Source organism: Theobroma cacao, chromosome 1, assembly GCF_053813885.1.
Source record: "Theobroma cacao isolate CCN51 chromosome 1, ASM5381388v1, whole genome shotgun sequence".
NCBI lineage: Eukaryota > Viridiplantae > Streptophyta > Magnoliopsida > Malvales > Malvaceae > Theobroma > Theobroma cacao.
Genome location: NC_142639.1, coordinates 30,445,889 through 30,468,398, shown reverse-complemented (window position 1 = coordinate 30,468,398; position 22,510 = coordinate 30,445,889). Strand labels below are relative to the sequence as shown.

The 22,510-nt window shown below is 34.5% G+C and overlaps 4 protein-coding genes and 1 pseudogene across 12 annotated transcripts; 2 read left to right on the top strand and 3 right to left on the bottom strand.

Annotated features, from left to right (window-relative positions):
- Window positions 1–1,483: 1,483 nt before the first annotated feature.
- Window positions 1,484–6,104, top strand: GRXC5 (Glutaredoxin family protein). 3 transcript variants are annotated; one of them, XM_088804810.1, is made up of 5 exons: window positions 1,484–1,835; window positions 1,949–2,022; window positions 3,441–3,515; window positions 4,514–4,540; window positions 5,770–6,104. In XM_088804810.1, the coding sequence occupies exons 1-5, from the start codon at window positions 1,561–1,563 to the stop codon at window positions 5,844–5,846; spliced, it is 528 nt and encodes a 175-aa protein (XP_088660936.1). In that variant the 5' UTR covers window positions 1,484–1,560; the 3' UTR covers window positions 5,847–6,104. The 3 variants fall into 3 exon arrangements, with proteins under 3 accessions (XP_088660936.1, XP_007050087.1, XP_007050085.1); XM_007050023.3 differs by lacking the exon at window positions 5,770–6,104 and adding an exon at window positions 4,951–5,349 and having other exon boundaries at window positions 1,486–1,835; XM_007050025.3 differs by lacking the exons at window positions 4,514–4,540; window positions 5,770–6,104 and adding an exon at window positions 4,951–5,349 and having other exon boundaries at window positions 1,485–1,835.
- LOC18613012 (putative glutathione S-transferase) lies at window positions 5,783–7,009 on the bottom strand. The gene is made up of 2 exons (XM_007050022.3): window positions 6,550–7,009; window positions 5,783–6,460 (listed from the first exon to the last, which is right to left on the bottom strand). The coding sequence occupies exons 1-2, from the start codon at window positions 6,856–6,858 to the stop codon at window positions 6,101–6,103; spliced, it is 669 nt and encodes a 222-aa protein (XP_007050084.3). The 5' UTR covers window positions 6,859–7,009; the 3' UTR covers window positions 5,783–6,100.
- A 230-nt stretch (window positions 7,010–7,239) lies between these two features.
- On the bottom strand, window positions 7,240–8,410 carry LOC18613011 (glutathione transferase GST 23-like; annotated as a pseudogene). Its single transcript, XR_016025398.1, has 2 exons — window positions 7,899–8,410; window positions 7,240–7,698 (listed from the first exon to the last, which is right to left on the bottom strand). The product of XR_016025398.1 is annotated as a glutathione transferase GST 23-like (transcript).
- A 406-nt stretch (window positions 8,411–8,816) lies between these two features.
- Window positions 8,817–14,148, top strand: LOC18613010 (LOW PSII ACCUMULATION-like protein). Of its 6 annotated transcripts, XR_016025397.1 has the most exons (6): window positions 8,817–9,136; window positions 10,135–10,707; window positions 10,812–10,862; window positions 11,136–11,283; window positions 12,308–12,702; window positions 13,742–14,148. XR_016025397.1 is itself a non-coding variant. In XM_018119403.2 (5 exons), exons 1-4 carry the CDS (start codon window positions 8,928–8,930, stop codon window positions 11,275–11,277), a joined length of 975 nt encoding a protein of 324 aa, XP_017974892.1. In that variant the 5' UTR covers window positions 8,896–8,927; the 3' UTR covers window positions 11,278–11,283; window positions 13,742–14,148. The 6 variants fall into 6 exon arrangements, 5 of the variants coding, with proteins under 5 accessions (XP_017974892.1, XP_007050080.2, XP_088660928.1 ...); XM_018119403.2 differs by lacking the exon at window positions 12,308–12,702 and having other exon boundaries at window positions 8,896–9,136; XM_007050018.3 differs by lacking the exons at window positions 12,308–12,702; window positions 13,742–14,148 and adding an exon at window positions 12,040–12,295 and having other exon boundaries at window positions 8,896–9,136.
- On the bottom strand, window positions 13,076–14,060 carry PSAE-2 (photosystem I subunit E-2). The gene is made up of 3 exons (XM_007050015.3): window positions 13,806–14,060; window positions 13,404–13,469; window positions 13,076–13,296 (listed from the first exon to the last, which is right to left on the bottom strand). Exons 1-3 carry the CDS (start codon window positions 14,058–14,060, stop codon window positions 13,192–13,194), a joined length of 426 nt encoding a protein of 141 aa, XP_007050077.1. The 3' UTR covers window positions 13,076–13,191.
- Window positions 14,149–22,510: the final 8,362 nt, after the last annotated feature.

Sequence of the window (22,510 nt, the reverse complement as noted above, 5' to 3'; positions counted from 1 at the left end):
TTTCTAACATTGAGGACAATGTTTAGTTTAAGTTTGAGGGGGGTGAATTTAGTTTTGTAATGATGAATATCCTGTGGAAGTTTTAGATTTAATTTTGTTTGCATGTTTATCTAGATTTATAAATAATTTAGGATTAATTGGTAAATGAATTTATTTCTTGTTTGAATTTTAGGAATCTAGAGTAAAGTTGTGTTAATTTTTTTAATGATTTTTTTATCCAATGATGATAACTAGTTGTCTTGAATTTTTAACTTTTGGTGAATAAGGTTTTTGTTTGGATTCATGCTAAAGTCTTTTGTTAAGTTTCATTGTTTGGATGTGATTTTCACAATTTTGAGTACTATATCTTTTACTTTGAATTATTCTGAATATCTAGAGAAGGTTTATACTGATTTAAATTTTAGATTATGTCATGAATTCTAGAATTTGCTTAATTTTCTCTCGAGGCCAAATCCTGGGCAATACTTAGTTAGGGACATGATTTAGGCCATCTTTGGACCGTTTGAACCTAAAAAGCCAACCTTGTTAAATCTTTATCCCTAGTATACCCCTTTTGAGCTTAATTTCCCTTTTCTTTGTTTAACTACATAATAATTGAGCCTAGCTTTAAAATTAATTTTCCAATTTTGCAACCCTCACTCCTTAGCATGTATATTGTTTTAGGAAATATAAATTGAGTTAAATGTTGAAAAAGGTGGAAAGGTGATGTTGATGAAAAAAAAAAAAGTTCAAAATATGCAAAGTAACCCCACTACCTACAATGCAAAGAAAATAAGTTTGGGGGTGTGAAATTGAAAGAAAAAAAATGTGTTGAATGAAAGAAAAGTTCAAATGTGGTAGAAAAAGTGTATTAGGAGAAGGAAAATAGAGCTCTATATATAGGTTCTAGAATAATTATGTGTTTAGGGTGATTTGAGCCACATTAATATCCTTTATCATACCTTGACCCTAGCCATACATTACAAGCTTTATAAAGTCCTATTGATTCCTAGCTTTATATTAGTCTACATTAGTTGAAAGAGAGATGAAAAGTAAACATATAAAGTTCTAATACTAATTTGAAATTTATATTGGCATAAACTCATTTGGATGTCATGATATTCTTGATAAAAGATTATCTACATATTGTCATTAGTTTTGTCTCCATTGTTTGAATCTTGGACCAATTAACACAACCAGAAGATACTGGAAATCAACATATCACTCACTAGTCATGACTCTAACAAATACCTTATTACTTTATTAGTTTAAAGAAACTAAGTTTATACTAGCAATTTTTTGCCTGCAGAAGGAAAAACAGCCTAAGTGTGCTTAAGGTCCGAGTCACTTACATGAATAGCAAACCCAATTGTATTAAACCAATCCGAACCCAATCCTTTTGTCCAAGCTCTCTTATTGGGTCAATCAACTTTTGCATTCACAAGCAAACATCCAAAACCATAACCCAGCCCACATGTCTGAGCAAGAAGAAAAAGTTCTACGAAAGAACTACAAAATTGCTGCTTGAACAAGAGACCGAACTCAACAAACAAAAAAACCAGGAAGAAAAACATAAGAACTATGGCAGTTACATCCCATCTGGCAAAGCTGAGCTGTCCTGGGTCTTTCTCTTCTTCTTCTTTCACTCAGCTTCCATGCGACAAATTTCTTCGTTTTCAAAGGAACGTGGCTTCAACATCAGCCAGCTGGAGCTTGGGCATCAATGGCTCTAGGAAGCAAAGCAAACCCTTGTCGGTACGAGGCATGGCTTCCTCATTTGGGTCCAGGCTGGAGGAGAACGTGAAGAAGACAGTTGCTGATAACCCAGTTGTTGTTTACTCCAAGACTTGGTGCTCGTGGGTTCAAATCTCATCATTCTCAAAAATTGTCATTTTTTTCCTCTTAAACTGATTTGTTTTTATGGAGTGGGTTTGTAATAGATATCTTTTATGTTTGGTTCTTGGTGTAGGTATTCTGCTGAGGTGAAATCATTGTTCAAGAGGCTTGGAGTGAATCCTTTGGTTATTGAATTGGATGAATTGGGTTCGTTTTCTTTCACTTTGTTGCTCCTTTTATCATGCGTTTATATAAAGTTGGATTTTCTTTTGGTTGTGGATGTTTTTCTGCTTAATTTTGGTTACTCACTATTACATATCTTGAATTTGTTGAAATTAATACTATTTTTGGTAATCCCTTGGATTGGTTTGATGATGTTTACGAGTGATTTTTGATACCTTGTTGAATTTGAATTTCCATAAAGTTTTGAGAAATATCATTTGTGTTAATATTATGATACATGGAAACGGCTGCTACAAATACAATTGATGTTGAGTGTTTGAAATGTGATGGACCTTGTGAGTATGTCCTTTTTCTTCTGCCATGTTCAAGTTGATTGTTTCATAATCTTATATATGATACTTGAATGCAATGAGGAATGTGGTGCAAATTTTGGCATCTTTTCTGCTTAAATTAAACAAAGAATGAATAAAGGAGAGTTGATGGGTGGCCAAGTTCACTATTGAAAGAAAGTTAATATAATGAATTTATATGCGACTTGTAGATCTTCAATACACTTCTGAAAACCCTTATTCTCTATACAGATACAAAGAAACAGATAGGAGATTTATTAAGTGTGATGGCTATTAACCCAAGACTTTGATCTTTTAACTTTTCTTTAGCTGAACTTTCTCAAAATCTAGCTTGCGTCTATTCTTCTGGTTATTCTTTACAATCAATAGGCAATGCCTTATGTTTTGATACTACTATAAGATAAGTAATGGAGCTTTCGTTTAAGCCTAGAGGCAATATCAATAATGGCAATGCTGGAAACCTGATTTTGAAACATCTTTATGCTAGCTTATTGTTCTTTCTCTGTGCAGCGTCTCTGTTTTCATGTAAGAAAATGAGACTACATTTTTTTATTCATATTATAATGTTTAAATCATGTGAATTGACAATTTAAAGGTTCTGAAATTCAAGTATTTTTGAAATCTCATGAGTCTAAATCATGTAAATTGGCAATTCAAAGATTCAGAATTCAAGTACTTTTGAAATCCCATGATTCTTAACCACTTTTGGGTTTTTATTGTAAGAAACCTTTAAAATTTAATCAATAAGATTACTAATTACTAATGCTTTTTAAGTCTTAGAATTTTTAAATCCTAACAAAGGGATCATGTCAATGCCAACATAACCCACCACAAGATCTCAAATCACTATCGTACTTTCTCTTGGAAACATTTTATCCTTTTTGTTATTGAAAAGTTGGAAATTATGTCTCTAAAAAAATCTCTGTATCAGAAGATGAAGAGATTAGATTCTCTACCTAAGAATTTGACCATATATGTTACCTTTCTCCAATTCAACAGAAGCTGAGTATGAAATTTCATATCCCAAATTGGCTTTGCAGTCAGTTACCTTTGATTTATTGCTTATTTAATCAGGAGTTTTATTTCTTTCAGGTCCCCAAGGGCCCCAAGTGCAGAAGGTGCTGGAGCGGCTTACTGGACAACATACTGTCCCAAATGTTTTTATTGGTAAGTAGTGCTTTTGTAATATTAGCATTTACCTGACTGATTTAGACATATTTTAATTGTAGAACAGTCTATATGACTTGTTGCATTTAAATTTATTAAATTGTTACCAGTCCATGGCTTATTATCTTTGAATTTACTTTTCTTGTAAATGGATGAAGTGTCACTCTCTGCTGTCAGATTGGTGTTGACAAACAGAACAAAAATTGATCCTAATATAATTATAAAATCAACATGAGCAACAAGTACCAACTTGGACATGTAACTTTTGCTGCTTGCTAGTACAAATCATCGGATCGTCTATAAAAATTGCATAATCGATGTCCAGCTTCTTTTCTTTTGTTTCTCTCTTTATCTATTTAGTTGACCTACTCTCCATCTATAATTCTTCTTGTGACTTTGAGGACTTGCTGCCTTTAGGTTTCCAATGTTGACTTGGTAATGTCGTGCTGAGAGGTAGAGGTGTTATGCTCTTGTGGCAGTTGTTAGTTTGTGGTAGTGGTTTCTTTATTTTGAAAAAAAAAAAATTGGAAAAATTTAAAACCTTGGCATACTTGGCTTGTGTATTAACTGTTCATTCCATCTTTTTGCAATTTTTGGGACACTAATACAGTGAAACACATTAGAAAACAAATTTGGGGTATAGATTTGGCTTTCGTTTTTTGTGTTTTTTTTTTTTTTTAGCTGCAGTTCTGGCTAAAACAATCGCATATCAAAGCAAAAGGCTTTTTGTGGTGGTGATACTGAATGAAGTTGTAGTGACTGAAAGATTTATAAATCTTTGTGGCATACTCTTTGATGCTTTCCTAGTGCAAATGTAGCTAACTTTGTTTAGAGTGTAATATACTAAGTAATTCTAGTTTGACAGTAAACTGCAGTTTTTGTTTTGCTATCTTTTGCCCTTTTTGTTTTTCTCTTCTCTCTCTCTCTCTCTCTCTCTCTGAAATGTTCTTGGTTGTATAATGATAACTAATGCTCTAATTTCTATCTGCTTCACTCAGGGGGCAAACACATTGGTGGTTGTACAGGTATTCATGCATATTTCTATTATAAATCATGCATTCATTAGGATGAGACTTACATCATCATTACTAACCTGAAACATGTTTGACTTCTATTATGTGAGTCTGCAAAATTTGATTCTACCCTCACATAAGACATTATACTTTGGAATATTTCCTGAATAGTAGGATATGCCCTTTTACAGTTTTCTCTCGATTCCATTATTGTTTCCTTAATTTTTGACAGCTAGTAATTCCTTAATCCTTGGCTCTTAAATTCAGATATATATTTGATTCTTGGAATGAACTTATATTTTTTCTTATTGTTTTTTTTTTCTTTTTGAGTAACTTGTGTTATTAGAACTCAGAAACACATTTTTTTCAAGATTCAGGTGAATAGATTTCAATTATTCTTGTTGCTTCCTATTCTGATGCAGATACTGTGAAGCTATATCGTAAAGGAGAACTTGAAACTTTGCTATCAGAAGCTAATGTTAAAAATACGGAGACCTAGCTCATCAGGCATGCTGTCATTTTGCATATCTGATTCCCCAGCAAAAATTGGATGCTATAACAAGATTTGCCATATTCTTGCCTCTGTTAACAGAAACATTTAGTTCTATTTCATTTTTTTAGTTGAAATCTCAAGAGGTCATATCTTCATAACTCTTTGTTTAAATTGTATATGAAAATCACGAAGTTGTCGCATGTATCTTATGTGAACCTTGTTTGGTAATTTGTTCACTTCAAAACTCTTAGGACTTGTGGATTGATGAGTTTGGGAACAATATGAATCGAATATAATGCTACAAATACTTGGTAGTCTTTCCAAGGCACTATTTTTGTTGTAACTGGTTACTTTAAGTACACATTGTGATCTTCCACTTCCTTTCTTTCCTTCCCTCTTCCCAATGTGATAAGTTGATTATGAACCTGTGATGAGAATATAAAGAAAGTCCCCCATATAAAATAGTTCTTAATCAATGCCTTATGAAACTATGCTGAATTTTAGAGAGAAGGAAATATTTACTGCCTAGGAAGTGATTTTACTTGCCTATGTTGCAAGCAGATCAGGGTTTGAAAGTGCTATTAACTGTGATATCATAATGAAAAGCTTAGTTATATTGCCAGTCCCTCGTTGAAAAGTCCATACACTTAGCTGTATGTATGTTTACTTATGCCTTTTCTCTGTGAATATATATTTTCCATTGGTGTTGTCTTTTACTAGCCTCAAAATCTACCATTGTAACTAACAGCAAAGCAAGAGAATAAAAACGCAAAGCAAGATTTTGGCGATGAATTACAGAGCAACACGAGAAGAAACAATTGCTGACTATCCAAACCAAGAGGAACCTCAGTGTCATTCATTCTCAGCCAAGATTGACCAGGGATGTGCTAACTGATGTTGGATAAGAGTTTTAAGACAGCCAAAACGAGATCCATGAAATGTTGAAGAGGGTAACAGGAGCTGATTTCCCTTCCACATGGCTTTATTTTTCAGACGATTGTATTGAATTTTCCCCATTAGCAAACTTGATGGAAACTGTTCATATGTGGCTTTGAATTGCAGAAACACAGTCCTAGCTTCTAAGAGTTTGCTGATGCAATAATTTTCTCCCTGCGCAGTGTGAAAAAAGTCAACATTTTATCACGGTTAGGGAGGTTCTCTTTGATCAGTGGCACTTCCTTAAAGTTTTCAGCCCATGCCTGTAATCGAGGGAAGCTGTCAGATTCCAGCAGTTGAACACCAGCTGCTTCTGCTAAGACATCAAGCCAACAAGCTACCCATCCATAGGCTATATCAGTCAATCCAATCTTGTCACCCCCAAAAAACTTCTTCTCTCCAAGCCCATGCTCTTCTATAATTTTTAGCAGTTGTCTAGCTTCTTTTGTCGCCTTCACTTGCTCTTCTCCAACAGTATGAAAGAATTTGTAGAATGCAGGGGCCTTCACAGAAAGCAAATGTCGATGAGGAAATAATGATCAAAAGAAACTATAAACCATGAATTGACACAAAATTTTTCATGCTTCATTACCGTATCCTCTCCAAACTTGATCCAGAAGCGAGACAGGGTCCTTTCATAAGGATCTTGTGGAAGCAAGGGGTTTTCAGGCCATATCTCCTCTATATATTCAAGAATGACAATGGATTCTGCAATCGGTTTTCCACCATGAAACAGTACTGGAATCTTCTTGTGAACTGGATTAGACCTAAGAAGCAACTCGCTCTTGTTGAAAACATTCTCTTCCACGTATTCATACTTCACTCCCTTGTGTTTGAGTGCCCATAAAACTCTGTAACTAAATGGACTGCCCCATGTTCCTAGCAACTTCACTTCCTCCATTTTTAAAGAACTTGGAGCTTATGCAGTCATGTTATTCTCTTTTCTTTCCCAGGCAGGCCCTTAAATGCCTGAATGGTTGCTTGGCCTCTACGTTCTAACCTCAACAGTCAACACGCTAGTCAAAATTTTGTTTTGTTTTTGAATTGTTGACATTTAGACCAACTGTGCTTATTTGGCTGGTTGCTTAATACAATATTAATTTTGTCTGCTGCCAATGTTCTTTGTTGAATTTGATATTTGCAAGATGAATACGCCAATCTTCCAAGGCTTGACTTAGTCACATATCGACAACCAAAATTACCTAAATCAATTTCTCAAGCGAAGAAAAAAAGAAAAACAAATAAAACCTGGACTTCAATCATAGCTTGAGCAAGCAAAATATAGAGAGGAAATAGTAGTGGTTATTTGCCTCACAAATATTAGTCCAGTACTAGCTAGGAATTAAGCAAGCATACATATAAAGGAAATGAAAGCTAGTCTTCATGTTGTGGTGGACGCAAGAAACATCTCTCTTTTCTTGGAGTAAGAGACGAACAACCGATCATGATCAGGAAGGTTGTTTTTTATCACAGGATGTGCCCTGAAATTGTGAATCCAAGCATGTAAGCGAGGGAAGCTCTCAGCATCTAGTATCTTTGCATCAACTATTTCTTCAATGACTCCAAAAGAGGCAGCCATCCACCCCATGGCCAAGTCCACAATTCCAATTTCCTCACCACCGAAATATTTCTTCTCCCCAAGAGCTTGTTCTTCTAACATCTTTAGCAACTCCTTTGCTTCCTTGGCTGCCTTCTTGTGCTCCTCTCCAGCGGTAATGAAGAATGACACGAATGGAGCAGCCTGCGCATTGAATTCATACACATTACCTTATTGATTTGTTGAAGGAAAGAATGAGCTTGAGCTCAGTCTAACTTTCTTGGCCAGGCTGCACACTTTTGTTCCGTTAAATCAAGCTCTATAAAACCAATACAAAGATGGATGGATGCTACCTAGCTAGTCAACCTAATCAATATAATTAAAGCTTTGAAATAGAAATTCACCTTATCCTTATCGTCCACAAAGTTGATCCAGAACCGTGCCATGGCCCTTTCATAAGGATCCTTTGGAAGCAAAGGCTTTGTGAGGCCATGTCTCCTCAATGTACTCAAGAATGACAGCGGATTCTGCAATTGGTTTCCCGTTATGAACAAGAACTGGGATCTTTTTATGAACTGGATTATACTTCAAGAGCATATCACTTTTGTTAAATAAATCTTCGTCTATGTATTCATACTCGACACCCTTGAGTTCCAGAGCCCATTGAACCCTGTAACCATATGGACTAGGCCACGACCCTAGAACCTTCACTTCTTCCATTTTCAGTTGAATTTTTTGTTGCTGCCCATGACATGTCAAGTTCACCTATTTATAGACTTTCTCCATCGCGGTCCAAGTTCTAGCATGGAATTTTCCTATATTTTTAGTTGACCAGACTTTTCTTGGCTGCGTGATATTCTCCGCCTCTTTGCCAACTGGCAAGATGCATGTTTCCATGATATTTCCCTATGTTATCATCATTTTGGTTTATAGTTTCCTGTTTCCCCTTTCAAATTTCCCTTTCAATTTTCCCTTATGAATTGAAAGGGAACTTTTCTTATCTTATGAGCCAACCAGTTATGAAAGCTTTAAGCACGACTTCTCCTTTATCTGCTGCAACGTGGGTGGAGGTTTCCTTGCAAGAACGGGTTGGAATCCTGGCAATTACTGAGTTTGGTATCAGAATCAAGTGGCATCAATACAGATGGATGAATTGATCCAAGAAGATGGGCTAGAGCCGAAAGGTGTGAGACATCGTTGCGTTGGTTTTGTAAAATGGCCCAGGCTGGTTTTGGTCCGGGTCGAAATGAAGGGGCCAAGTGTCTTAGGTGGGGGTTCTAGAAACTAGCCCAGAAAGAGTAAAAAGACTCAATGGGCAACTCACAAATGGCAAGCGTGGCAATTTCGTGATCACATTTCTCCAGGAAGCGCCAATGCTAACTGTAACAAACCAAGTAACGAACCAAATAACAAGTTCCAGTAGCTGTGTTGCCATGGCTTCCATGGCACAATTTTGTTACATTCTTGGACCCTCAAACCTTAAGCAAAAGTACAGCAGTTCCAGATTTGGCTTCGAAAATCCCATTTATAGAAAGAATGCTCTCTCTTCTATCGATTTAAAATTTCATGCAAAGCCATCATCGGTCTCTTCTTCCGTCGTTTGTTCTGCTGCTAATAAGCCCTCTTCCTCCTCGGAAATTAGGTACTGTTCTCTCTCATCAATTGTTATATTAATTTCTTACTCCTGATATTGTGCTCATATTTATGAGTTTTGGGGCGTTTTTTCAAAACCCGTTGAGGAACATTTAGATTTGATCATTGCAATGCACTGAAGACACTGGTTCCTAATATTACTTTGTCATCATTGTTAGGCGGCGGTGTATTGTCATTGATGCACACTTTTATACTTAATTGGAGCTAAGAATTTGTGGTTCTTAAGGTAGTCACCGTAAATAGGAGGGAAAAGGAAGGAAGAACTAAGAAAAAGGATAGGAACGAGGGAGTGCTGAGGATCTTTAGGGTGTAGTTGATTATAGCTTTTTTGAATTGATGTCTGATGATAGCTTGGTTTTACACGTTTCTACAAAAAATGAGTTGGTCAGTCCAATGGATTTAGATGCCTGCCTTAACGATGGTAGTATTATTTTTCATCATTGGATGCTGCATCTTCATTTAAGAAAAAAGGTTTTGTTATGAAAATGATTCAATTTGACTACTAATTGTCATTGGCATCTGAAGAGTATCTGTATGTGCAAGTTCCTACGTATTGGAAAGAAACAAACCATTACAGACTGCAACAAACTACAAAAAACATGAAAGGAAATCAAAGAAAAGAGCCTGAACCAAAAAAAAAAAGAAAAGAAAAAGAAAAATGATGTTGTTTTGGTTAATCCTTCACATATGTGGCAGGCAACCTGTCTTCTCTTCGGTTATTAACCTCATGTCTCAGTCTTCAAATGGTAAGTCAATATGCTCCTCAGCACCAAAAAAAAAAAGTATGTTTGTGACATATTTCCCTTTCTTCACTTCGAGAAAGTGCCTTTATAATCTTAGTACATAAAGACGTCAAACAACACGATGCTTTTTCAATTGCTTTTCTGACTTAATTTCCTCTTGACTTAATTTCCTCTCATTCAATGCTTCTGACTATCCGGTTCTGTTTTACAAGTTAGGCTTGTTCATAATTTTATTTGTTCTCAGTTCTGCAGCCAAGATAAGGAGTGAAGTTCTCTCTCCCTTTCGGTCTGTTCGGATGTTCTTTTACCTTGCGTTCATCGCAAGTGGTGCCTTGGGAGGATTAATAGCCTTTACACAGTTAATTGCTGCCCTAACTAATCCTGCAAGATCGTCTGAAGTCCCTGACCTTTTAACAAGTCTTGGCATAGACGTTGCTGCAGTATCTATCTTTGCATTTCTGTATTTCAGGGAGAACACTGCTAAGAACGCACAAATAGCCAGACTCTCAAGAGAAGAAAGCCTTTCAAATCTTAAGCTTCGAGTGGATCAAAATAAGATCATTTCTGTCAGCAGTTTGAGAGGAATTGCTCGTCTTGTAATATGTGCCGGCCCTGCATCATTCATCTTAGAGTCTTTTAAATCTAGTGAGCCATTCACTGAGGGCCTTCTGCAAAGAGGAGTGCTGGTGATTCCTTTTGCTACAGATGGGAATTCACTTAGTCTTGACTTTGATGACAGTGAAGACATGAAAGAGATAACCACGAAAAGAAAGAGGCTTTGGCAGTTGACCCCTGTTTATGTTTCTGAGTGGTCCGAGTAAGATTATGTTCAGAGCAAAGAAATGATATCTCTCTCCTTCTCTCTCTCCCTCTCTTTCTCTTTCTCTCTCTCATATCTATTTGTTCAAACTTTAAATACAGGTGGTTGGATGAACAAAAGAAATTGGCTGGTGTATCCCCTGAATCTCCTGTGTAAGAGTTCTTTCATCTTACTAATTACCATCTTGTTCTCATTCAAAGATTCTAGAATGCAAATAGACATATGCCTCTGTAGACCTTGCACATGGAATCATTTTCATTCAGACCTTATTTTTAACAGCATCTAAGAATTATTAGACACACATCTCTAGACAATCTTCAACATAAGCAACTATTTACTCAAGAAAAGCACCCTAGCATTTGGCTCATTGGTTCAAGAGAAATCCTTGTGTTTGTGAAATTTACTTATGTGTGTTCATTATGTAGTTATTTATCCCTGCGCTTGGATGGTCGTGTGCGTGGAAGTGGCGTTGGTTATCCTCCTTGGAATGCTTTTGTCGCTCAGTTGCCACCTGTAAAGGGACTATGGTCTGGTCTTCTTGATGGAATGGATGGAAGAGTTCTTTGAATGAAGGTTGGTTTACCTTCTATATGTTTAAAGTTTATAGGTTTTCTCATTTTAAGTTCAAATTACTTTGTTTACAATGACAGTTGCGATCAACTATATTACTTTATTCTTTAATTAACATATATAGTTGTTGTTTCTATTTCTTACCCCTTCTTCCTTTTTGGTGTTTTATATTAATTACTTAGCTAGTATTTGTATCACAATGGGACATATAACCAGCTGTTAACAGTATTTCAGCGTAGTTTCTTTCTGAGAAACAAAGTTTTGGTTTGAAAAATGTGAGATGATGAAACAAAGATAAAGGGATATAAAAAAAAAAGGATATTGTGAAGTTTTCTTTTTGAAAAAAATGAATAATGTAGGATACGTTTAGCCTTTCAGAAAAAAAAAAAAAAAAGTTTAGTTGTAATGACACTGGTCTTCTGCCAGGAATGGTTTTTTTTTCTCCTAAAAACTATACTGAACAGTACGAAACAGGAAAGATTTATATATTTGATTGTGGAATTTTCATTGTTATGTGAGAATGCAATATGAAGCTAATGAGAAGCTTTCTAATCTTATATATTTTTCTATGATCACAGATATGAGAAAAGAATTTTAAGAAAAATGATTTTCTTCAAGGTGAAAATCAAATTTTGTTATGTATTACATGCTCAAAAGTATTCCTCAACACGGTCTTTGTAAGAGAATCAAGAAAACTTATGTGAGTTCTTATGGACTTATGTTCTTGTTCATGTAGTAACTGTAGTCTTTGGAATGTAGGACTGCTTGCAATCTAAGCTAAACACAAGCTGTCAACCAACATCAGTTTGATTAACAATTTTAGCTCCACCATTATGCTAGCAGATTCATTTTCCTTCTCTCTAGTTATTTACCTGGAGATCTTGCAAGGTTCTGCCCCTCCTGTTGTATGATAGTTAGATATAAGACTTTTTCAGTTTCTATGCCAAAGCAATATCATGTATCTGACAATGCTGTTTTGTTTAATCCTTTTATCTATGATACCACTATTAAGTAATCACATTTTCAGGGTTTGTACGATATCATAACGAGAAACCTGGAAGAACTGAATTATAACACATCTCTGTGGATTGCTAAGTGGCTGTGGTAACATCGTGTTATGCCAGGATTGTTTCTCTATTTGAACAAAGATAATTTCATTCATACATGAAAATAGAAGGTTTTTTGTCTATCAATCTTGAAAAACAGTTATGCAATTTGGTGGGCGAGGGCTCAGCTAGATCTTAAGATTATGTATGAGGTTGACAGGTGCTCCAGTTACATATTCGATGTATCCCTACATATAACCTTGGCTGGAACAAGAAATGAAACATGGTTGAGCATCAAAGGATTGATATACACTATTGGGTATGGGAATCAGAGTGAAGGAATAACTTTAGAAATCCTATGGAGCATCACATGCAAGTAAGCGTGCACACTAACATGCATCTATTGAATTGCGTTTGCATTACTATTGAGGTCTATTGTTGCATATATATAGTTGCATTTGTGCTATTTTCTTTGCGAAGCAAACACACTGGTCTAGGCTTTTTATGTAAGTTTTCTGATCAAAAATTAACCGATCGAGCACGACTAGAATTGCAAGCCGATCCCACTTCTGCAAATGGTAATGCTAAACTAGCTCTAATTGCGCTGGCTTCTGATCCTCAAGTAGCATTTATAACCATTGCATAGTGAGTGTATTCTGGGGCATGGAATTCCCTCAGAGGATGTGACAGTTAACCAACATGTTCCAGATGTCCATTGTTATAGCTAGGTGAGAAAAGAAGACGGAAGATAATCACAGAGAGAGAGAATATGATAAATATGATACACGTGGTTTTGGCACAAGCAAGCTTAAGCTAGAGATGGAAAGACAATAGGAAAACCAAAATTACAAGTGCTACAATTGACTCATTTAACTTCTTCAATCTCATCCAATGCGTAGTTGTTGGTAGATACATTGGCGTAATTCACTTTGTTGAATCGAACCACAACTGGGTAGCGAGTCTTGGGGTCCTGCAGAAATCAAAGTGAGCCAAAATTAATTAGATCGTTTCTTCAAAAGATGGAGACATGCACACATGGCTAAGTCTAGAGGGAGAGGGAGAGAGAGAGTGACGAACCTGGTCAACTGTAACAACTGATCCATAGCTGTTGTACCAGTAGGACTCCCTTCTGAGAATCTTGACCTATTAGGTGAAAGCCAAATTAAAGTTAGTCCAAACATAAAAGTTCCAGTACACTTCTAAGGCTCCTTTCATTGCTTAGCCAAAAAAAAAACACTCGACAACAAGCAGTTTCCCTCTTTTACGATCAAGCTTAACATGGTTGCTTACGATCCTTTACAATCAAGACTATGAATTCCTAATTTTCTAATCATTTCTGTATGTGTGTGTGTGTGTGTGTGTGTGTATAACATCTTTCACATGTGATCTTAGTGCAAGTTTTCTCCATCTAACAGAAAAGTCAGATGAAATGGTTATGATTACTGACAAAAGATAATTCTATGGCGGTACGTTGCTGACCTTGGTGCCTCTTTTTGGTCCAATTGGCGCTGGCTTAGGCTTGGGGGCTTCTGGTGGTGCAGTGGTGGTAGCTGGAGCTGGTGCTGCAGCCTCTTCAGCTGCCCTCACAACAAGCCTTGAACTGTTACTGTTGTTGTTGCTGTTCTTTGAAGGGAAAAACGCCATGCTGGTCTTAGAAGCTGAGCTTGCATTCCCTGTCACATTGGGTGTCAGCAAGAACCCTGAAGCAGCTGACGCCATGCTGCAGCTAGCCATATTTCTCGCTCTCTCTCTCTTTCTTTCTCCGCAAAAAGATGCAAGGTGGAAGTGTGGCAGAGTAGGTGATGGAAAAGAAGGAAGAAAATTTGAGAGGCCTCCAATGAATTGGATTTTCTATGGTTTTTTTCTCGCAGAATTATCTGATCTTCAGAAAGTACAGTCAATCGTTTCCTCCACTAGGGAGCTGCCACCTATGCACCATATCACATTTGTTTGGATAATAAGATTACAGCTCATCCTCTCGCTTTCTTTTTTTTTTTTTTTTTCCCTCTTTTGTTTGGAAGAAAAATAAACCCCAACAAACAAAACAAAACAATATGTATATATATATATAATATATGAAATATGAAATCTCTCTAGTCTTTTTCTTTGTAGGCTACCCAATTACTTGAATTCTTTTCCTCATCAAAATTATTGAACATTGAAAGAAGTTAAATCGCATGTTTCTCACCTAGTTTCGGATAACTTTCGTTAGTGAAATTCAAGAATATATAAATTCTATATAACGGTGAACTTCCCTCAATAGATGGCTAATTATTATGTGAGACACATGTAAGGAGATAATGAAATAAATAGAATTTTTTTTTATATTTTTTATGAATTTATATGTATAATTAAAATTTTTGATATAATATTTTTAAAAATAATTAATGTATTTTAAAAAATTAAATAAGTTTTTATTCTTTTATTACATTCAATCATGTGTCTATATTTTTGTTTTAAATTAAATAAATTCTTATGATTAACAGTTAACTAATTGATCATTAATCAAAACGTCACTTATCATTTTTATGCCTACATAGTGTTGATGTGGAGGGTGAAAATGCCTTATGATCATGACACAAAAACATACCACCTCACTAACTATTATGACATGTCAGCATGTTATATCAATACCACGTGATATAAAATAATAAATAGTATTTTGATTAATAGTCAATCATTAATTATAAAAACTTACTTAATTTAAAATAAAAATAAAATGACTTGATTGAACGTAATAAAAATATAAAAATTTATTTAAATTTTTTAAACTAATTTAAATTTTTTTAATTTATTTTTATATTTATTTTAATTATTTTTTATAACAAAAAAAATCATTTTTTTTTCGAATTTAAGTTTTAAATTTTTTGATCAATTCAATTTTGGTCAAGTGAGATCTAAATATAAAAAAATTTGGTAGAATATATAATTTTGAACATAACCAATTATTTATAAAATGTAATGCTCGCATCATGTTGATGTACATAAACGAGATATTACATTCTCTCTTCACTCAAAGCAGAAAAAAAATATATATTTATATATGATTCTTTTCTCTTTAAATAAGTATACTTAATTAGCAAATTCTACAGTAGAGTTAACTTTATTGTAAGGCTATGAATAAGAACCATTAGATTTAGAGGCTTTTACTTTAGCCATTTATCAATAAAAAAATTACAACCTATTTACTTATCAAACAAGTTAAGAAAAAAAACTTAAATAACCTTTATAAACAAAAAATAATAATAATTAAAGGGAAAGAACTGAAAAGGAGAATATTATAATTTTTTTGAAAATTAATCATTTACATTTATATTCTCAAGTAAAAAATATTAACCAGAAAATTTTAAATAAATACAATAATAAAAAGTTAGTCTGATAAATAATTATTTTTAACTATAATTATTTTTATCTTTATTATTTTTATCTTTATTATTATTCTTTTATAAATTAAAATTTATAAACCGTTAAATACTTTTAGCTCAATAATAAAAATTTAAATGTTTAATTTTTACAAAGATTATATTTATTTTGACTTATTTGACTTATTATATTAAATTTCACACATTTACGTCAATATTTTGATAATACTTATTTCACCTTTCTAATTTTTTACATTAATTCTTACAGATTTATGTTAAGATTTTTCAACTATTAATTTTCACTATAAGTATTGTTATCCTTACTATTATTCATTTATAAATTAAAATTTATAAACTGTTAAATACTTTAAACTCGAGACTATAAATTTAAATGTTTAATTTTTTAAAAAATATATTTATTTAACATAATTGACTTATTACGTTAAATCTCACATATTTACATCAATATTTTGGCAATACTTGTTCCACATGTATAATTTTTTACATTAATTCTTACTGCTTTTGTTACGACTCAAACCCGAGGATCATGATTAATGCACGAATCTGATAGGCAAAACCAGTGAGGCTCAAGCAAGCCTCATAATTATTAACAAATCATTTCACAAAACACAATTCTGAAGGTTTATATAAACATCACATGTTCATTTAACACGTAACTTCAGAATTCATAATCATTGCGCCTTAGCACTTCGTTCAAACAAAACACTTAAACATAATATTTACAAGCCATATGTTAGTCATTAAAGCGGGTTGATACCATACAACCCTTATCACAATAACAGCAACACAGTGCCTTCATTATGCGAATTATATATAATTTGGAAACTAAAACCGGAAGCAAGAGGATAACATAAGTTCAGACTTAGCGGAGTGGACATGTCAAATGAAAGATGCTTATCGGATACCAAAATTGTCTATCTAGAGACGACACTACCCACGCGAATCCCATGGCTTACTTATTTGGACATGGTATGAATAATCGGGGTAAGTCATTTAATACTCAGTGAGTAGGAAGCTAAACGATAGCATAGTACTTGTATAGAGATAAATAATAGAGCTGATTCATTAAGTAAACGTAACCATTAATCAAACATTTCCAATATAAAGTGTGCATGAATCACTCTAATATCCATACACACATCTCATTAAACTAAGTTTTATCATGATTACCTTTTGAACGGTGTACCCATTATCATAACCAGCCTAATTTACGTCTCCATAAATGATAGATATCAAATTAAGGCTTACCTCTAAAGCCATTACCAAAGCTAAGTTCTATAGGCATCCCGTTGTTTGCCGAGAACAATATCAAAAACAAACTTAATTGCTTACCTCAAAGCTTTCGAAGATTTAGAATTTTCATATCCTGTAAACATATCAATGATTGTATATCCAATTATCTAACATGCTATTCACAAATCAGTTGATCATAATCACATATAATCAATGAGTGTTCCCTCGTGGACATAGTCAAATCAATGTACAGTAGCCAGTCGATGGAAAGTCAAATCACACTCAGCACTGAAGTAGCTAGCGGAGAGTCAAATCACACTCGACACTAAAGTAGTTGACGGAGAGTTAAATCACGCATAATGCCAAAACAATCGATAGAGGTTCAAATCACGCACGGTGCCTAAACAACTGACAAAGGTTCTAATCACGCACGACATTGAAGTAGTCGGCGGAGGTTCAAACTGTGAGACCTTGACCTTTATAGACTCATAAAGGGAAGTATACACGATATCCCTGATTAGGGGTAATTTTATCATTTCCTTACCAAACCAATAAAAAGTAAGATTTTAAACAATATTATGGCCTAAGTAGGCCTAAGGCATAAATGAATGATGAAAATATGGGTAAAATGACAAGGAAACAAAAATTTTGATGATTTTCACAACAGGGGTAAAATGGTCATTTTTCACCTCGAGATAGAATTTTTAAGTTTTCATGAACCCGAGCATTTCTAGACCATTATGGACCTTGTCCTAGTGTCAAAAGAGTAAAAAGATTGCATAAAAGATTGGAGGAGAATAATCTAGTTTGTGGAGGGGCATTTTGGTAATTTAATTAGAGTGGATAAGCTTGGGCTATAAATATCTTCTCCTTCCAACAGCTTCTTGAAATTCCAGCAGCTTCTTTTTCTTCTTCTCCTCTCAATTCACGTTACTTCTAACCTCCATGGAAGCTTGATATGGAGCTTGCATAATTTTCTCTCTCTAGCTCTAGTTTTCATACCTTTGAGCCCTTTTGACTAGAACCCTTGTATTCTTTCACTCTCTCACTTTAAAACTCTTGAAAAAATCCTACTTCCATACTTTCTCTCATTAGCTAAGTGTTTAGAGAGAGAAAGAGAAAGAAAGCCCTATATAAGCTTGGGAATTGTTGGAAAGAATTTTAAAGTTACAAAGCTATCAAGGTGAGTAGTAATTAGAATTGAGTTTTAAGAGTTGATAATGTTTAGTGATTGATTTGTGAGTTTATTGTTGAGATTGTGTATTGACTCTAATGTGATTAGGTAGTGAACATAGATAGCCATTTAAAATGGTAATTGAAAGCTAGTTAAGAGATAACTTTTAGGGTTTATAGTATGTGAATTAATATAATGGTGATGTTAATGTGATGGTAGGTTTCAAGGAAGCCCCATCATCCCATTTGGACAATTAGGGGAATTAGAGTCAGCGAAAGGCTCAACAATATACCGGTGAGTGGACTTGCATTTCAAACTTGTTTTGGAGAATGTGAATGATTTTATCCAACTTGTCTTTGAAAATGTACCTTGGGAACAAGCCTTTGGTGAAGTGATTTTATATTGTGAAAATGTGCTATACAATGGGCTATGTGTTATCAAAATATGATAGTATGCATGATATGCATTGGGTGCTTCTTTGTATGTTGATGTGGACCTGGCTATGTGCGAGTAGGAGTGCACATAAGTCATTACTGACCCGGCTATGTGCGAGTGGGAGTGCACATAAGCCGTTGCTGACCTGGCTATGTGCTAGTGGGAGTGTGCATAAGTCGTTGCATATGAGATGATGATGATGGGAGGGTGTACATGATGATTGATATATATATATATATATATATGGTATATGGTTGTAATGCAAAAATGTGAGCATTTGAATTGTTAAAATTTGGGAGTTTGTATGTATTACATGTTGCTTTTGTTATTTTAGCAGGATGGCTTTGATTTAAGGAGAAAATGAAACTTTTTTTCTTGATGTTCTAATTCTCGCTGCAGGAAGAAACTCTCGGGTTTGAAAGGGTGGTGTTGGCCGGGAATCGTTGTGGCGAGAATGTTACTATAGCTTCTCGCTGTAGTGAGAAACTTTCTATTTTGATACCCAGAATTTCACTGCGGCGAGATTCAATCTTACTGCAGCGAAAAACTTTCTGTTTTCCTCCTCATTTGGCTCGGTTGCTACCTTATTTTCCATCTCTTTGGTACCATAGTTGAGCATGGACTTCCAACATTAAGGAATAAATGAATTAAGTTTAATATGAGGAGGTTTGGTGAGAAACCCTCAGCTAGATGATAATTAAAGTCAAGTGTCGCTACAGCGAGGACCTGTCGTTTATTTGACCTGATTCGCATGAATGCTATTAAAGTTTTCACTCTCCAAATCCTTTGTTGAATATAAACCCTTTCATAAAGTGATTTGCTCATGTGGGGTTTACATAAGGGGTTTTAATAAGAACAAAAACAAATTGCATTGTTTTGAAAAAGAATGCATCATGATTTCGTTAAACATTCCTTATGGTATGCTTGTTCCCTTTCTTGTTCACTCACTGGGTTTATACTCACCATTTTCAACTTCATATTTTCAGATCACGAGGCAGCCGGTAACTAGGACGAGGCGTCCTCGTAGACTTGTATCCATCTTTTGGTAGGTGTCTCGGCATTCAGTAGCTGTACATTCGTTTAAGTCCCTCCGCTAGAAGTCGAGTATTCTTTTGTTGTGTATAGACAAACCTAATGTAAATTATTAAGATACGTTATAAACAATGTATATACACTTGTTTGGTATGCCAGTATGAGTTGGCAAATGTTTAATATTATTTTGACCCTAAGTTATGAAATGTGACTTAACAGTTTATGATGGAATGATGAACACATCAGATTAATAGGCTTGCTTGGGCTTAGTGGACTACGTCTATTGGGGCCATGCGTCGGTCATGGCTCGGAATTTGGGTCGTGACACAAACCACGCTCAACATTGCAGCAATTGATGGAGAATCAAATCACCGTCACAGGGGTAGGACACTACTCAACCTCAATCAAATCAACATTCGAAATTTTCAATTGAAAGGAACACATAATCAATTTTCAAGCCATCATGCCTTCATCACCTTATATATCACAATTCACATCAAAAGGATCATCATCTAGTTGAGCCTTACATGTTTTACTAATTCAATATCAAATTTAATATAATTCTGCTCATCAAACACATTAGCACAATGCTTCTCAAATCAACTATTCATCATAGTAAGCTCCTCCCATAATATCACATAATTTCACATATACATAGCAAGTTCAATAACATTAATGATATGCAACGGTTATTTTATTGGTCACGTAATCATAGGAACCAAACCCCTTGACTAGGGGTACAAAGAATGAATAGAACATTTATGCCACCATATTGCTCACAATATGACACATACATATCAAACATAACTCAATGATTCACTAGCTTAGGCATAACTATCTAGGTATAAATCCACTAATCAAGTATCATGGCAGCTCATTAACAATACATTATGCATTACATGCACTAATATTCAAACAATAAACCCCACTCACAGTGACAAGCGAAGGCTCCTCCATTGCTAAACCTAAACTTTCCTTGTTACCAATAAGTTCAAATGACTCAACAATGATTCTCAACTCAATGATGCTCTAATAGCTTCATTTCCCCTTTATATAGCACATAAAAATTTCATACTTAGTATTTCAAATAATTTCCAACACTTCACATCAGCCAAACTTCTAATTACATCACATAATCATCCTAGTTTCAAGGTCTAGGTTCAACATGCTTAAATTCTTACCTTTAGTGCTAGATTTAACCCACCTAAACTTCAAATCCCAGTAATCACTAGGGGAAGATAGTAACTAAAACTGGAGCAAATAAATTTGAAGATTATAAACCGTTTAAATCGTAAATCAATCAGTAAAATGACTTACTCTTACCTCCATAATGGTTTTCCAAGCTCCAATCTACTTGAAACTAACTCAAGAATTCAGTGGGAAACTTGGACTTTTAAAGGGGGCAAAGCATTAGAGTATTTTGTTTTGTTTCTCAAATAAGTGAATACCTAAAGATTTTTTTATTTTTACAATTTCCCATGCATCTATTGATAAATGGAATGAATCTATCAATAGATCTCACATGATTGTCAACATTTGCCCTCCATCTATTGATAGATGGTGCACTACACACCTTCTCATCATTCTCATGTTGCTATCTATCGATAGATTCCGTGAATCTATCAATAGATTGCGTTCCAAATGCTTAGAATTATTCATGGGTGGACATCTATAGATAGTTGCATGAATCTATCGATAGATGTTGTTCAATTTGCTTCCCCTTTCATTCACATATGTACATTTATCGATAGTTGCATGAATCTATCGATAGATGTTCTTCAATTTGTTGCAAAACGCTTCCTAACTTTCGTCTATAGATAAGCTTAGAACATCTATTGATAGATCATATCCAAATTTCAAATTTTTTACAACTCCAAGCCTCTAAATTCATTTCTCTAAGTCCCCATCTCACTTCCATTTCAATAATCACCTCAATTTTACTGCATATATTCAATATACATAGCCCAAATCCTCAATCAAACTCTAAATTATACTGTTCATCAATCATTTCTCTAATAATTTGCCTAAGTGTGATAGCTTATACTTTAATATACTTAGCTTATACAACATATCATCAAAAGTCCTCAAGTACGCCAAAAATTTCAAAGTCTTTCTTTATGCACGTAGATATTCTCTTAGTTCCTTCAAGCATATACACCAAACATTTTAAATTAACTCATCAAATAATTTAGTTAACACAACACGTATTCCACATCAAGGTCGAGGCTATTGGAGTTTTACGTCAAGGTTTTTCAACTGTTAATGAAATACCCCATACTTTGATATGGTGATAAATAAAGTTGATCGAATGCAAATTGAGGTCAATTAAAATGTTTAAAAGTGATAAAAGACGAAAGGAGTAGTTTAGGATAAAATATTTCGCAAGTGAGAAAATAATAATAATTTTATCAGAGGAGAATTTGTGAGATAAAAGGCAATTCAGAAGTCAAGTGAGGCATAATAAGGTATTTCAAGTACCAATGAGACAAGATAAAATTTTTAAAATATTAATATTTAGCCGGATGTCGAAATCAGTCAAGAAGAAGGATCATATGGTTGATCCAAGTGGGGGAGAAGATGACAAGCTCGACTCTATAAAAATATTTTTCATGACATACATGTGATGGATAGCATGTTTGTATGCTAAGAGAGTCCCGAAAAAAATTTACAAAAGACGGTATTGTACCTAGAGGTACAACAAAGTTGAGTTAAACCTCGAACTAGATCAAATAGAGAATTTACGATGAAATTAAGAATTTTAATGTCCCAGAATGGTTTAATATGGTAATTCGAAGTTCGAGGATCAATTTGGAGTCAAACTGGAATTTTCGCTATCTATGGGCAAAATGGTCATTTGCCACCTGGAGACAAAATGAGAATTTTTAGAAAAGATTGTTGGCCCCATTTGACTTATTGGAGTAAGATTT